Source organism: Epinephelus fuscoguttatus, linkage group LG4, assembly GCF_011397635.1.
Source record: "Epinephelus fuscoguttatus linkage group LG4, E.fuscoguttatus.final_Chr_v1".
Classification (NCBI taxonomy): domain Eukaryota; kingdom Metazoa; phylum Chordata; class Actinopteri; order Perciformes; family Serranidae; genus Epinephelus; species Epinephelus fuscoguttatus.
In genome coordinates this window covers 32,823,459-32,837,751 of record NC_064755.1, presented here as the reverse complement: position 1 = coordinate 32,837,751, position 14,293 = coordinate 32,823,459, and the positions used below count along the sequence as shown (strand labels likewise).

General features: G+C 41.0%; 1 protein-coding gene across 2 annotated transcripts in view; it reads left to right on the top strand.

Annotated features, from left to right (window-relative positions):
• The window catches only part of plxnb2b (plexin b2b), a 175,928-nt gene that overhangs the window by 107,295 nt on the left and 54,340 nt on the right, over positions 1-14,293 (top strand). For both annotated transcript variants that reach the window (XM_049573258.1, XM_049573257.1), the window contains 8 exons: positions 2,601-2,727; positions 3,307-3,466; positions 6,230-6,341; positions 6,869-6,980; positions 9,297-9,398; positions 11,193-11,288; positions 11,940-12,027; positions 12,347-12,531. In XM_049573258.1, the coding sequence (XP_049429215.1) occupies positions 2,601-2,727; positions 3,307-3,466; positions 6,230-6,341; positions 6,869-6,980; positions 9,297-9,398; positions 11,193-11,288; positions 11,940-12,027; positions 12,347-12,531 (982 nt within the window). The remainder of the gene's footprint in view (positions 1-2,600; positions 2,728-3,306; positions 3,467-6,229; positions 6,342-6,868; positions 6,981-9,296; positions 9,399-11,192; positions 11,289-11,939; positions 12,028-12,346; positions 12,532-14,293) is intronic.

Here is a 14,293-nt window from a genome sequence, read left to right as displayed (position 1 = left end):
GCTGTTTTTCGTAGTGATCTGAATATCTCTGGATTCAGGGCTTGTTAGTCAGATAAAGCAAGACAATCAAGATGACAAAAACTCAAGCTCTAGGACACTGTGATGGACATTTCTTTGTTTTCGGATGTTTCATTGACAAGATGATTAATTAATGAAGGAATGAAACATCAGATTAAATGTCCAGTTTGTAGTATTTAGGGACATTCATGGTCAGGTGCTCAATAATATTCATAACTATGTTTTCATTAGTCTGTAATGGTCTGAAAATAAGAATTGCTGCGTCGTCATTAATTTATGGTGTGTTCACACTGAATGTGATGCGAGCATTTGGCACAGCAAGATTGGCAAGATTACATACAAAGTCAATGCAAAGACAGGACTTGAATGACTCAAAGTTGTGTAGTCCACCCAATGCTCGTATTCACACGAGCTGACATTTTTCAACTTGCGTGAGAAATTTGTATGATGCTGTGTCACAAAAACCTGTCAGTGTTGACATCTAGTTGAGACTCTCCTGTTACCGTGATGGAGGACAAAGATTGTGGCCGTCTGTGTGCACCTGGAGGTCTACCTCTCAATGAGTAGCCATGTCCACAGAGACAGGTCAAAAATGGAGAGGACTTGGAGATTAGTCGGGGAGTCATAGAACTACCTTGCAAGTTCTGAAAATATTTGAGTCGCTGATTAGCAAAATGCTCTGAGTAATTTAAGTTGGTCTCTTATTGTAAAAAGTGAACAACGGAAGGAGTGAATCGGTAATGTGCTGCTTGACAGTATGAAAAATAATAGAGTTTTGCCATCTTGGTTCATGATGGGTCAGAGCACGGAGCACTTTATTATAACTAATGTATTGGTTGCACTTTACTGTAAACCATGTTAGCCATTAGCTTCCTTCCCCAGTTAGCAAGTACAACTATTAGCACAGGTGTGAGGGGTGAATATTCGCCAGTTGTAAAATACTCCAAAAGATTTCTCCAGTGGCATGAAAGGCAATGTGATAATTAGCTTAGTTTTCAGTGTGAATACACCTCTACAATGAGCTGTGTATATCCACATACAGAGCTGATCCTCTTCCACAGAGTCTGCCATGTTGTTCTACAGTAGCCCAGAGCGAACAAATCTGACACTGGTTCTTGATAGAGCCACTCATGTTTTCATCTTCTTGATTTATTGTGTCGACCACCACAGTTCTCCACACGCAGAAGTTGTTTCAGTCCTGCAACCTCACCCCTAGATGCAGCTAAAACTTTTACACTGGACCTTTAATAGATGATAAAAATAATCCTTAGTTGCAGCTGTACTTAACTTGTTTGCTATGTCCTCTTCACTTCTACTGTACATCTTGTAAACAACTTGATTGATATTATTTTCCACAGAAAAGTGGTGCTAAATTATATTGAGTGCTCCTGTTTGTTCTCACAACATTAAGACATGTCTGTGTTACACTGGGTACGTTTACATGTTCACTAATATTCCACTGTTATTGTGAATATGGCAGTATTATGAATTATATATGGTCATGTTAACAGCGTATTCTGTTTAGAAAGTCAGAATTAGGTGTTTTTTTTTTAACTTGAACATTTTCCAATCAAGAAAAGTGTGATATGCTGGTACTATTCAGGTGTAGGAGCATTCTTTGGACATGTATATTCAGAGTATGCGCCTCATTTTACCACAGTTTGTGACACACGGCCTGTTGCCCATTTACAGCATGCTCTGTCCGTTGTCATGGATTCCTTGTACACAGATTAACTCGCCAAGAATTTGCAGGGCTGGAGTACAGATGCATGCCCAAAAGAAAAGCCTACATTCCTCGTCAGAAAAAGAAATACCCTGACTTTGAAATGTTATGAAAAGACTGGGATATCAGCAGGTTTTTGGAAATACGCAAATATATCCAAAGGCTGTGCTCGCACAGTCAAGCAAGCCCGCCGATGGTGGGAAACATTGAAAAAACTGCTAATTTGATGCAAAGACACAAAATGACAAGCGGCTCCAGCTGTTCCACTTTTCCACATTTTGCACGGTAATCAGAAAAATTGAACATAGTCATTGTAGTCCCTTTTTTTTTTAGTATACATTTAATTTTGAATTGTGTTTTACACAATTGATGACAGAGCTGGATTCTAAAGTTGTGTTGTTATTATATATGATGTATTCTATTTTCCTACACCTCCTGTGCAATATAGTGTAAATATGAAAGTGTGTCACTTTATGTTTTTTTAATCAAATCATACTGCTCAGTGTCAAATGTTGAGATAATATTATTAGGGCTGCAATAAAAAAGAATAATAACCACACAAGCCTTAAGTGGCTTCCTTAAACTGATGCTTTTTCTTAATCTAAAACATATTTCACCTATTACACGCTGCAAACCAGATACCAAGGAGGGCGTTTTGTGTTTTTCGTGTCTATATAAAACTTAATCTTAAAAGATCTGCACAGACCCTCCTTGAAGTCACTTGGGCATGAGGTTGTTATTGACAGAAGCTCATTGAAAATCTGTTAGAGTCCATAGGCTTTGTTTTCTGAGGCCTTGTAAAAGTGTTTAGGGGTTGTGGAGCAGAGGCTGATGGGAGTTGTTGATCCTTCGTCTGAAGGTGTACCAGGAGGTCTGATTGCCGACGGGCAGAGGAGAAGAATGGCTGGCTGTGGAGCCCTAGGCAGCAGTGTGTCAAGATCGTCTCCCTCTATCCCCCGAACCTTTCCTGTAAAAAGACTCAGAAGGTACAGCGCTGCTTCTTTTCTCGCCGTCTCTCCCTTTTGTTCTCTGCGTCTCTCTCTGTCTCTTTCTCTCTGCACAACACAACCCCTCGCACATGCACATCACACAAACATGCACAGCCTGAGTAATAAACTGTTTCCATTGTGAATCAGAGACCCTGGGCTCTAGGTCTTCCTGCCTCCGTATCGATCGATCCAGAAAACTCCAAACTAGCTTATTATAACCGACCTGGTTGATTGTGCTCACGGCTTGAAGATGGAGAGCCTCTCTTGTGCTCTCTCTCTCTCTCTCTCTCTCTCTCTCTCTCTCTCTCTCTCTCTCTCTCTCTCTCTCTCAAGTTTTTTTTTTTCATTCCTGACTACTTCTCTGTCCCTCTCTCTCTGATTCACTCTTGTATATCCACCAACAGCAATCAATCAATCTCCAAGGCTGTAAAAGGAAACAGTTTCTGTATTGTAACTTTGCAGTTAGACAGATATGTTTGAATGATGTACTAAGCAGACAAATTTAATATGACGTGATATTTCTAAGGGCAGTAACCCTTTTTGTGAAAAATCCTTTACATATTATTTTGTTTTCAGGTTAAGATCAACATCCCCTCCCTTCCTGCAATCGGGCCGTCTGATCGTCTGCTCTGCTCCATCGAGACTTTTAAGAGTGTTGGCACCATGTCTGACTCCGGTCAGGTCTCCTGTGATCTACCCAGCCCTTCAATTATACCGCACACACCTGAGGGCCAAGGTATTGTTTTTATGATGAACCTACTCTCTTTTTAATGCATCCTCTTTTAAGTAAAATGTCTATTGTTCTCCATTATAACCAAGGCTTTATCACCAATTGGTTAGGCCGGCGATTGCAAGAGGGCCCCACACCCCAAGGGCCCCAAAATGCCCCAGGCATGACAGTTAGTTTTGATGATTAAGTTGTAAGGGCATTTGCTAACCTGGGAACCAGACAAATCTGTGAGCTCATGTTTGATTTGCTCTGGTAGACACTTGTGGTTCCCCTCCCATTTATTACCAGCCACCCTGGACCACTTTGGATCAATCAGAACTGTTGAGCTAATGTGGGGCATGTTAAGACGATAACTGACACCTTGCTGAGCCTTCACGCTTTACGTGAAATACATGATGACGTTTTCTTTTTTGGCTCGCATGCCCTCGCGTTGAGGGCTCTACAGCGAGCATAGACCTAGCTTAGTAAGGAGAGGCACTGTCGAGGCTTTTCTGAAAACAACCAGGATGGCTGCAGCTGATGTGGAAGCTGTTGACGTAGTATTTTCAAGTTCTAAAGACAAAAACATGCACATATCGATGCTACACCATCCCAGCTCATCTCTGCATGCTGTAGTTGCAGTAGTGCTCAGTGTTACATCACGTTTCTTTGCTCTGATTGGTTATAGGTCTATTCAGTTGAGTTAAGAGGCATTTTGGTAATCAGCAATTGATGACGCCCCTTGGTAATCGAAAATTAGTAGAGAGGTTCCATAGTAATGCACGTTTGCGATTTGGTCTGGCAAGGAATTTGCTCTTCTGAGTACAATTTCAGCTGAGTCAGATCCAGTGGTATTCGCCCATTTTGTGGCCACGTCTAGTAAAGGTGCCGTGATTACCAAAATCTACTTTTAGGAGCTTTATTATTTTTATTTATACTGTTTTGTACACAAACTGTAAAATTGTAAAACTAATGACATTCCCATCAGCCTCAGCTTTACTATGTGTTTTTTTACTAATTAGTAAATGTATTCATGTTGACAGTGTTGCTTTTTATGACATTATAACGATATACTATGTTTGCCTGATATCGAACAGAATTGTCAATATCTCTTACTCCGTTTCCATCTTCAGTCAAATTGATTTTAGTAGTGTGGGCAGATTCAAAGGTCTGGAACGCGGCAAATACTATGCATGATTTTCCTCAAAAACAATATATAGACTCTTAAAGAAGTAATCCCTCTCAGTCATCACTAACGACCCATAAGAACTGTGTGGCGTTTTCTGCAGAGACTGTGGCCATGTACCCCCACAACTGAACAGAAAGGTAGCGACCAGGTGCAAGGACGTAAGCAGCATGCATCCCTTTTTACACAGAGATCATGTTATAGGGCCGCTACGACTCTTCATGTCGCCTTTGCAGTTTTACACAGACCCAAACAACAGCGGCATCATGCCACTCCAGTGTGTGATTTTAGACAGCCCGTCAGCATCGCAGACTCAAAAGAGGCGTGAAGGGCGTGACATGTAACACAATAGTGTCGGCCTCTAGTGTGACAAATATCATATGTGTCAGCAGAGCTTTATAAACAGTAACAATGGCATAACGTGGCAAAAACACTCAGTTATCATCTTTGTTATGTGGCAGCTGATCTCGTCCCCTGCTTGGAGGGCAAGGACCTCATTGTTTACCCAATCTGTGGACATTTAAGGCCGCCGTTCCTCTTTGAGTTAGCTGCTACCAGCTACTTTTTAAATCTCGTCATAACACTGTCAAAATGTCACACCTGTGCCGCCTATGATCCCGTCCTGCCAGCTGACCCATTTATACAGAGGTTGTTTCAGTGTTGCAACTACCTCTGATGCTGAAATTCCTGCTTTAAAGAGGCAGTTTAAAAGGGGCTCAAGAGACGCAGCGCTGAAAAAAATGCAAATATAGTGAGGTGAAAAGCCAAACAAGAGTGAATCTGGGGCTGAATTTTATTTTCACTTTGCCTGGTTACAGTGCTTTCAAAGAATTCAATTCAATTCAGTTGTATTTATAAACGCCAATATCACAAATCGCAGTTTGCCTCAGAGGGCTTTACAGCACACAGCATCCCTCTGTCCTTGGACCCTCACAGTGGATAAGGAAAAACTCGCCAAAAAAAACATCAACAGGGAAAATAATGGTAGAAACCTCAGAAAGAGCAACTGAGAAGGGATCCCTCTTCCAGGACAGACAGACGTGCAATAGACGTCGTGTACAAACAGTAACTGACAGTCCTTCATAAGATGCGTTTTATGATGCTTGTTTTTATGTCATGTTTTTTTATTGTTGTTGATGTGTTTTTGATACTCTTTGATGCTCTATTATACAAAGCAAATTCCCCTGGGGGCAGCATAGGTTTCATTCATTCATCCAAAATTCTAAACTGAAATGCTGAAGTGTTAGTATTGTCATTGTGAGCATGTCAGCACTTTGGATTTAGTACTGCTGTGGATAAATACACCTTTACAGAGCCACTAGCATGGCAGTAGACACTTAGTCATGTTAAATTAATGCTTTAATAAATAATTAGTTTAATGATATTTGAGGTGATGCTCTGTCACAAATTATTTAAAGGTCATGTCTTGTGTGTCAGAATGTGTAGTCCTTCCTGTGTTGTGTAATCTTATCTTGAACTGTAGTAGTCTTGAATATGCAGAACAGTTCCCAGTGACACTGTCCGACTTCATAAATGTGTAACGCTTATATCCCACCAACAAGCCAGTGCAGCACATTTTAACCCTCCCTTTGCTGTACCCTCAGACTTTGTGGCTGTGGCCATCAAGGTTCTGGTCAACGAGACAGTGGAGCTGGCCACGCGGGAGTTCAAGTTCTATAATTGTGCTGCCACAGTGAGGAAATCAGAAAACACACCGTGAGTCAGACCCTTAATCTATCAGTTCTGCTCTGTCACTCACCGAAAATACACAGTGACACTGAACACAGCATCAACTGACAACCTTGATGTAAATGTATCACCGTGCATGAACAGATGAGAGATCAAGGCTCTGTTTGCAAATTGTGATGCATGGTAATTTTGAACGCACCTCTTGCATTTTCTCTCCTCCTTTTATTACCAAGCCGAGGAAATTGCCTCAGTTTCCTTTTCATTAATCAAAAAATGAAAGTCGATCTTGCCAATTTTTTTTTCCCCCTCCTTATTTTTTTTCTTCATTTCTTTCATGCCAAGGAATGTGTGATGAACGAGCTTTGCTTATGTGAAGTTGCAGAGATCCATTTCGTTGTCAGCAGCATGGATTTTTGTGCTGGACGCTCTTTGATGAGTTTGCATGTTTTAAGATTTTGTTTGTGTGTGCTTTTATGTGTGTGTGATTGCCTAATTGCATGTGTGTGAAAGCGTTTCCTTATCTTTGGTGTCCAAATTCTTGTGTGTGATTTCAGGTGCATGTCATGTGTGGCCAGTTCGTGGGGCTGTCAGTGGAACACACTTGATCACACCTGCAGCGACATGGACGACAGCATAGGAGGTATATACATCATCAAGCACCGTCAGGTGAGTCTTCTCATGTTTTAACACATCAGTGGCATATTGGAGAGTTTTATCTCTGACATACGGAGGCTGACAAGGGCAAAAGTTATTTTTATTGATTTTCGGGGGATATCTGGCTCACTCAGGCGTCCCTTCACATGTGGTGATTAGATTTGTCTTTTGAAACTTCCCCTACATTTTTTTCCAGCGTTTATTAAACACACGCTATCAGTATGGTGTCTGACAAGGGCAAACGTGCCACAACAGCCCAAAACATTTCCAATAGGAGCTTCAGAAAGGATGCTAAATTAAAAAAACAAGCACAAAAAAAAAAAAAAAAGACAATAAAAGCATGCTGTGAAAAGAAGATCAAGTGTGCTGCAGAAAGCCAAAGCAAATACATTAACACAGAAATGATGAGAAGTCAAATCACACAAACCCAAAAAACAAATGCAACAGAAAAACACTGCAGGTCGATTCTACACAGCAGATGTTCTCAAGGCCTCCAGGAGGAGCTCTGAGTGGAACAGCTTGATGTAATAGTGTGTAGTAGTAGTGTGTAATGCTGATGCTAGCTACGTAAATCTGTTGCTCTATAGTGTAACACACTAAGGGAAATGTAAAAAAGAATACACACCTTTGTATGTCGCCTCTTTAGGCCCTGATCAGAGAGAACAAGGCGCACTGCACTGCTTTTTTTTTTTTTTTTTTTTCTTTTGCAACTTGGCCAGGCAGCCACTGAATTAACTGTCCTTAGCCTAACTGCTGCTGCTCACAGATCTGTACATAAAAAATGGACAGGTATAGAGCCCTTGCTCTGATTGAGGATGAGAGGCTGTTCCCAAATAGTAGTAGTATGTCACAGAAAAAAACAGAGATGTGTGCGGGTGCATGAGACCCTCAAAAGAAGGAGAAATCATGGAGAGTATCTTCAGCCAGTCCAGGAGCTTCACCTGCTTGATGGTTGGCTCAAGGTGTATTTTAGGATGAGTCAGGGACAGTTTCACAATGAGCCTAGTTATGGTTAGTTCATAGTTGAGACTACAATTTTTCAACATTACCTCAGAATAAACCATGTACGCAAACACTTGTTTTCATCACCACCACAGAGGGCCCACCTCTTAATTCATATTATTGAAAAGTGGGAAAAATGAAGTCGGAGCAGGGTATCTACAGGCCCTTAAAAAGTCTGTAAGTGTCTTAAATTCAGATTCGATGGGTCTTGAATATTTTCCGTCACTTTACTTCAAAAATTTCTCCAACCTGACAGACCCAATGACTGTTTACAATCATTGGACAGACCAAAGAATTGCATGAATAAATAGCATTTATGACAGCAATGAGATTTTGTTTTACTAGGAAAAGTACTTACATGTGTGTCACACACACACACACACACACACACATACACATACACACATACATTCGATCTTAAAAGTTCATATAAGATGGTATTTAAAAGGTCTTTAAAAGTCTTCAATTTAATTTGGTTATATCTGTAGACACCCTGCAGAGGCTTTTTCCATTGTAAGTTTTTTCAACTTCGGGCATTTAGTGCGATCCTGCAAAACACAGAGTGCCCATCAGCGTAAAAGCAGCGAGCAAAACGCTTCACTCTTAGTAAAAACAATTACAAAAAGCTGCCCCAGGCTGCCGAAACGCTCTCTGTTTGACTGGGGCCTTCTTCCACTTTTCTTCTAGCTTCAAAAACACTCTCCCATCTGGTCGCTCTTTTGGGTGGAAAATTAAGCTGTTCCACTTAGTGCTCCCCCTAGAGGCTTGGGGAATGTCTGCTGTGTTAACTGGATATGCAGCATTTTTCTGTTGCATCTGTTTTTTGGGTTTGTGTGGGTTTTTTATTTTTTTTACTTTGTACCGTTTTTTTTAAATTTGCAGCATATTTGCTGTGAAAGTGTTTTAGGTTTCGTTTTGAACGTATTTTTGAATTGCTGTTGTTTCTGAAGCTGCAGCATGTTTCTCCTAATGGAAACAGTTTGGCCGGTTGTAGACTGCTTGCCCTTGTTGGCTGCTGTACTGATAGTATCTGTTCGATAAATGCTGGTAAAAGTGTAGCAGAAGTTTTAAAAGACTCACGCTTCAGCGATCCAGATATCCCCCGAAAATTAGTAAATAAAAAAAAACCTCAAATCCTGGTATCAGCTGGCACCATCTTGCGTGACAAATACTGTAGGGCGCAGGATCTCAATTTATAAGTCAGCAGATGTTGCAGTGATACACTTATCTGTCACCGCAGATGAGGGTGTCCGTTAAGTGGTTGGCATATTTAAAATGTAAATTATTGAAAGTGAGAGTATCTGATTTGTTTTGATGCCTTCTCAGAGAGCAAAGTGTCCTCAGTTTGAGAATCCAGATCCTGTGCTGATCCCCGTGGGCTACAAGATGAGTATCAGCTTCGAGGGGATCAATTTGGACCTCTACAAGGTAAAGTGGCACAGATACAGAATTTAAATGATTTATTCAAAACTAATTGGTTCTTTTGAACACTTAACTGAGTCTGGGATGAAGCCCACAGTGAACCGGATTGGCCACAATTTTCAACCAGAGCATAATGAAACAAATTGTGACATAAAAAGTAAAAGTTTTGTCAGTCAAAAGTTTATAGTAGCCAAATGTTTATATTTACATGATTAGCATTGTTGTACTTGTTTTTAACTGAATGTCTATATATCTGTTTGTACACTGAGAGCAACAACAAACCCAAGCTCGAACAGTCAGCCTCCTCATTAAAGGAACAATGCGTACGATTTAGGGGGATTTGGTGGCATCTAGCAGTGAGAATTGCAGATTGCAACCAGCTGAAACTTCTACCAGCTAGAATTCCTTCATTGTTCAGGAGGTTTTTACTGTGAGATTAATTATCTGCAGACGTCTTTTTCTCTCCAAAACAAATGGACCAGATTATTTTAAATTGGTAAAAACACTGGATAGAATCAATTTCACGTTACAAATCAATGTTTCTCCAATGCTGTTTGGCATGTCACAGACAGACAGCTAACTAAGAACCAACAAATGTTTGCTCACCTTTTTTCTTTGATACCTTAAGATCCAGACGTTTTACCCCAAGCCAAATTATCCGCAGACAGAGGTCTCTTCCTCTCAAAAACAAACTGACTTTGTGATTTAAACAGGTAGAAACACTTAATAAAACAGTTTCACGTTACAAATCAGTTGTTTCTTCCATGCTGTTTGGCACGTTGCAGATGGGCTGTTAGCCCAGAACCTGCTAATGTGTGCTTACCTTTTTTCTCTGATAACTTCAGATCCAGAGTTCAGGAGGTTTTTTTTTACTAGGAGCTGAATTGTTTGCAGAGGTCTCTTCCTCTCCAAAACAAACAGACCTGGTGGTTTAAACCAGAAAAAACACAGAATAAAGCAGTTTCACGTGAAACAATCTGTGTTCTTCTGCTTGTTGTGGAGGGGCTGCTAACTATGGAGGCTGACACAAAAACACAAATGGCCCTATCTAGAGCAAGTTTTTTGTTTGTCTGTTGTGTTCTACTATAGGGACATTGCAGTGCAACATGGCTATCTCCATAGACAAGGACCTGCTTCCTATGTAGATATGAACGGCTCATTCTAATGTGATGAAAACACAATGATTGTAATTCTCAGGTGATTATACACTAAAGAAAACATACTTATTGTATTATATTCTATTTCCCAAAATGTAAATGATAGATGTCATTTTAGTCCTCATACTACTCAAAGTACTTTTACACTACATGTCATTACATTCATCCATTCACACACACGCTCACACGCTGGCGGCCGAGGCTACAATGCATGGTGCCACCTGCTACTCAGTAACCACGCACTCACACACTGATGGAACAGCCATTGGGAACAATTTGGGGTTCAGTATCTTGCCCAAGGATGCTTCGACATGTGGACTGGAGGAGCCGGGGATCAAACTGCTCATCTGATTGGTGGACAACCCGCTCTACCCCAAACCCCCCCTAAATCCTACACACTGGACCTTTAAGATCTTCTGGATATAGTGTTCTCACATAGAAAAGTTGCATACAGTTGCAGAAACAGTAAAAGGAGCCAGTCATCCTCATCCAAACTCTGGGTGAGAAAAGACGGGCTTTCTACAACACAGTCTTTCACATTTTTTGATCTGCAGTGAAATGAAAAATGAGGAGCATCAGAGTACAGTGTTTTGCAAATAGAATCTACATAAATTAATCCACACTGTTTCTTGTTTATTTCCAGGATCGTGTTTTCACCATCGGCACTGAACTGATGAGAAATGTGGAAGAGGACGTAAACTTCGAGAGCGGGCCGTTCTACACCTTCAGCGGCTTCAATGTGAGTGCGGCTGTTTTCTAGTTGCTTGGCAGTCGTCTTGACTTGACTCTCGACCCCCGACCGTGTCTCAGTATTCACACACTGAACTGCTGATTTTGTTCCTTTCTTGAGATTGTTCAGATAGCTTGTGGCCAATTTGCCCTCCACTCAACACAGGTCCTTGAAACACGGCTGATTTGTGAAAGTGCAATAAAGGGAAACCTTGAAACTGAGTGAAATCTATTGTAGAGTACCACTTGATTGCCGATTCTTCAACACCAAAAAAGTCAATATCCAAACTTTGTATCTATGAGCTGACTTTATGTCCCAGGCTTATTAATCAAATCACCCTTTAGCACTCCCTTTGATATTCTCTAGCTCCCTCTAATGGACAGACTCCTCTCACTGGAGTTATTTTAGCTCCTTCTCTACATTGTGAATTCTGTGATTGGGAAGCTCAAACAGTACCTAGCCCCGAGCTATGTTCTTTCTCAACATTGATTTCTTCAGCTGAAAATCTGCCAGACTGGGTATAATTTTTTTTCCTTCCTTTTTTTTTCTCTCCTCCCTTGGCATGAGGGAGCGACAGCCCACACTGTTTGCCGAGAAGAGCTTAAGTGCCATTAATCACTGGATTCTGTATTAATAATTCATTTTCTTCCAATTTCTTAGTTTTCTTACGACAAGTCACCGGAGACCAATGTGCTCTTCTACGTGAAGGACAAGGAGTCAGGCAGGAAGATGGACAGCACGCTGAACGGTACACTCTCTCACATTTTAATGTGGAGACCTTATTTTTAATGCCCTGTGTGTACATTGCTATTCCCAGTATGGGGCCTCCATTAGATCTGAGGAAGCTGCCTTTAATCTTGAATTGGAAAATTAAACAGATAATTATTTGGTAATGACTGTATCACCAAACATGATTTGAAAGAATAACAAGTGATTTATATTTTCCTCGCCATGTGAATTGAATGCTGTTGGAGAACACAAACATAGACATCTTGCTGTTTACTCATAAAAGCAAGACTTTAATGTATTAGAAAATCAAAAATATGACACTTTTTCTTCCTTTACAGTCACCCTGTATAACTGCTCCATAGGGAGGGAGGACTGTAGTCTCTGTAAGAACTCAGACCAAAAGTATAACTGTGTGTGGTGCGCCAAGCAGAAGGCATGTGTGTACAAGAATCTGTGCACCCCTGACCAGCCAGGGTCCGAGGATCATGACAACACCGAGTGCCCCGACCCCCAGATTACCGATGTGAGTACTTTCACTGTTGTCATCTGTTTATGCTGACCTGTGAACTGGAAACAATGCGTGCATCAATGGCTTGTGACTTGCAGTGAAAAGGCAGCGACTTTGGTGATTGGATTATTGATCGCAGCACTTTATTGGCCTCTCCTCTTTCTGTCGACGGAGGAGTTGAAAGTCTGCTTCTCCTTGAGGGCGTGTTGAGCTGATCTGCAGCACATCTAGATTGGATCAATTCTTTCTGTGCTCGCTTAATTGTTGGCCCCTCATTGTCATTGACAAAAATCCATCAGTAATTGCGTCGAATCAGTGTGGCAGAGGTTATGACCGATACATCTGACAATGAAGGTGTCACAAAGAGTTCCAATCAGTGTGCATCATGGCAAGACTTTTTGTGGCATTTTATGTATAATAGTTGTTATGGTGGTCGAGCCATCACTTTGGTCCCGACTGAAATATCTCAACAACTATTGGATGGATTGCCAGGAAATTTTGTAGAGAAGTTCATGGTCCCCAGAGGATGGACCCTACTGACTTTGGTGATCCCTTGACTTTTCCTGTAGCGCCACCATGAGGTTAACATTGTTGGTTGACTTCTCTTGTCACTGACTGGATGGATGGGTACAGAAGTTTGTACCAACATTTATGTCCCCCTCAGGATGAATTGTAATTACTTTGGTGAGCTGCAAGCATGGCTGTAGACTCTTAAGGGCCATCCACACCAAAAACAATAAATATAACAGTGACTTTAATGATAAGGATGTGAGCATCCACACTGATGAGCGATGATAAGTCTCTGCAGTGTCATCTTTCGTGTTAAATGTGATGCCCTGTAAATTTGAATGGATTTGGTTTGGCTATTTCTGTTGCTCCTTTCTCACTGGACAAAAACCCCACTAACACCGACTAACACCAGGCTTTCTTTAATAGGAAAGTTCACTATCGGCATTCATGCCCAGGACAAATGACCTGGCAGTAGGCACAGGTATTAATCGGCTCCAGCTCCGATTGCCAGTGGTGGAAATATGACACCTGGTGGATGTGCTAATTTTAGCCCCTTTTTCAGTGCGATGCAGTGACGGGCTGCCACAAAATACCGTCTGTCTCTGTCCAAGCAGCGCTCAAACATTGTTCAAAATCTACTCACTAAGTTTGAGAAACTGAATAAGTAAAGTAAGTAAAAGTAGCCACTGTAACATTTTTATGGGCCTCCATGCTGCTTTTTACTGTTTACTCACCTGTGGCATGTTCAGTCTGAAAGTGTGCATCGTTTTGCTACGGTTTCCAAGTTGAACAACATGTTTACCTCCAAACTTTGTGAAACAGGCTTGTACTTTTTCTCTTGTTTGGTGGGTGTGTCAGAGGTGTAACACAATCAGCAACAATGTGTGTATAATCCAATTTCTAGTAGGTCCTTACTTATTGTACTTACATTTTTTATTTTATTTTCATTTCACACCTGCTTTGGCAATGTAGCATATGTTTCCTGTGCCAATAATGCCCCTTTGAATTGACCTGAATGAAACCCTGCAGTATTAAAAGGCAATGCACTTGCTTAACAAAACTAGATGTTCATCACATCACAGTTTCTGTTTATATAAACGCTTTGTTGGTGGCTGAACGCAGTGCTGTTTTTCAGCTAGTCCATGACCTCAAATGAACACTAGAATAAAAAACATCCAGGCATACTCATCTACTGCTGGCAATGGGAAATGAGTCTATTGCCTATTTTTAGCTTTTTCCCTGTGTTTAAGAAACCCACATACAGGTG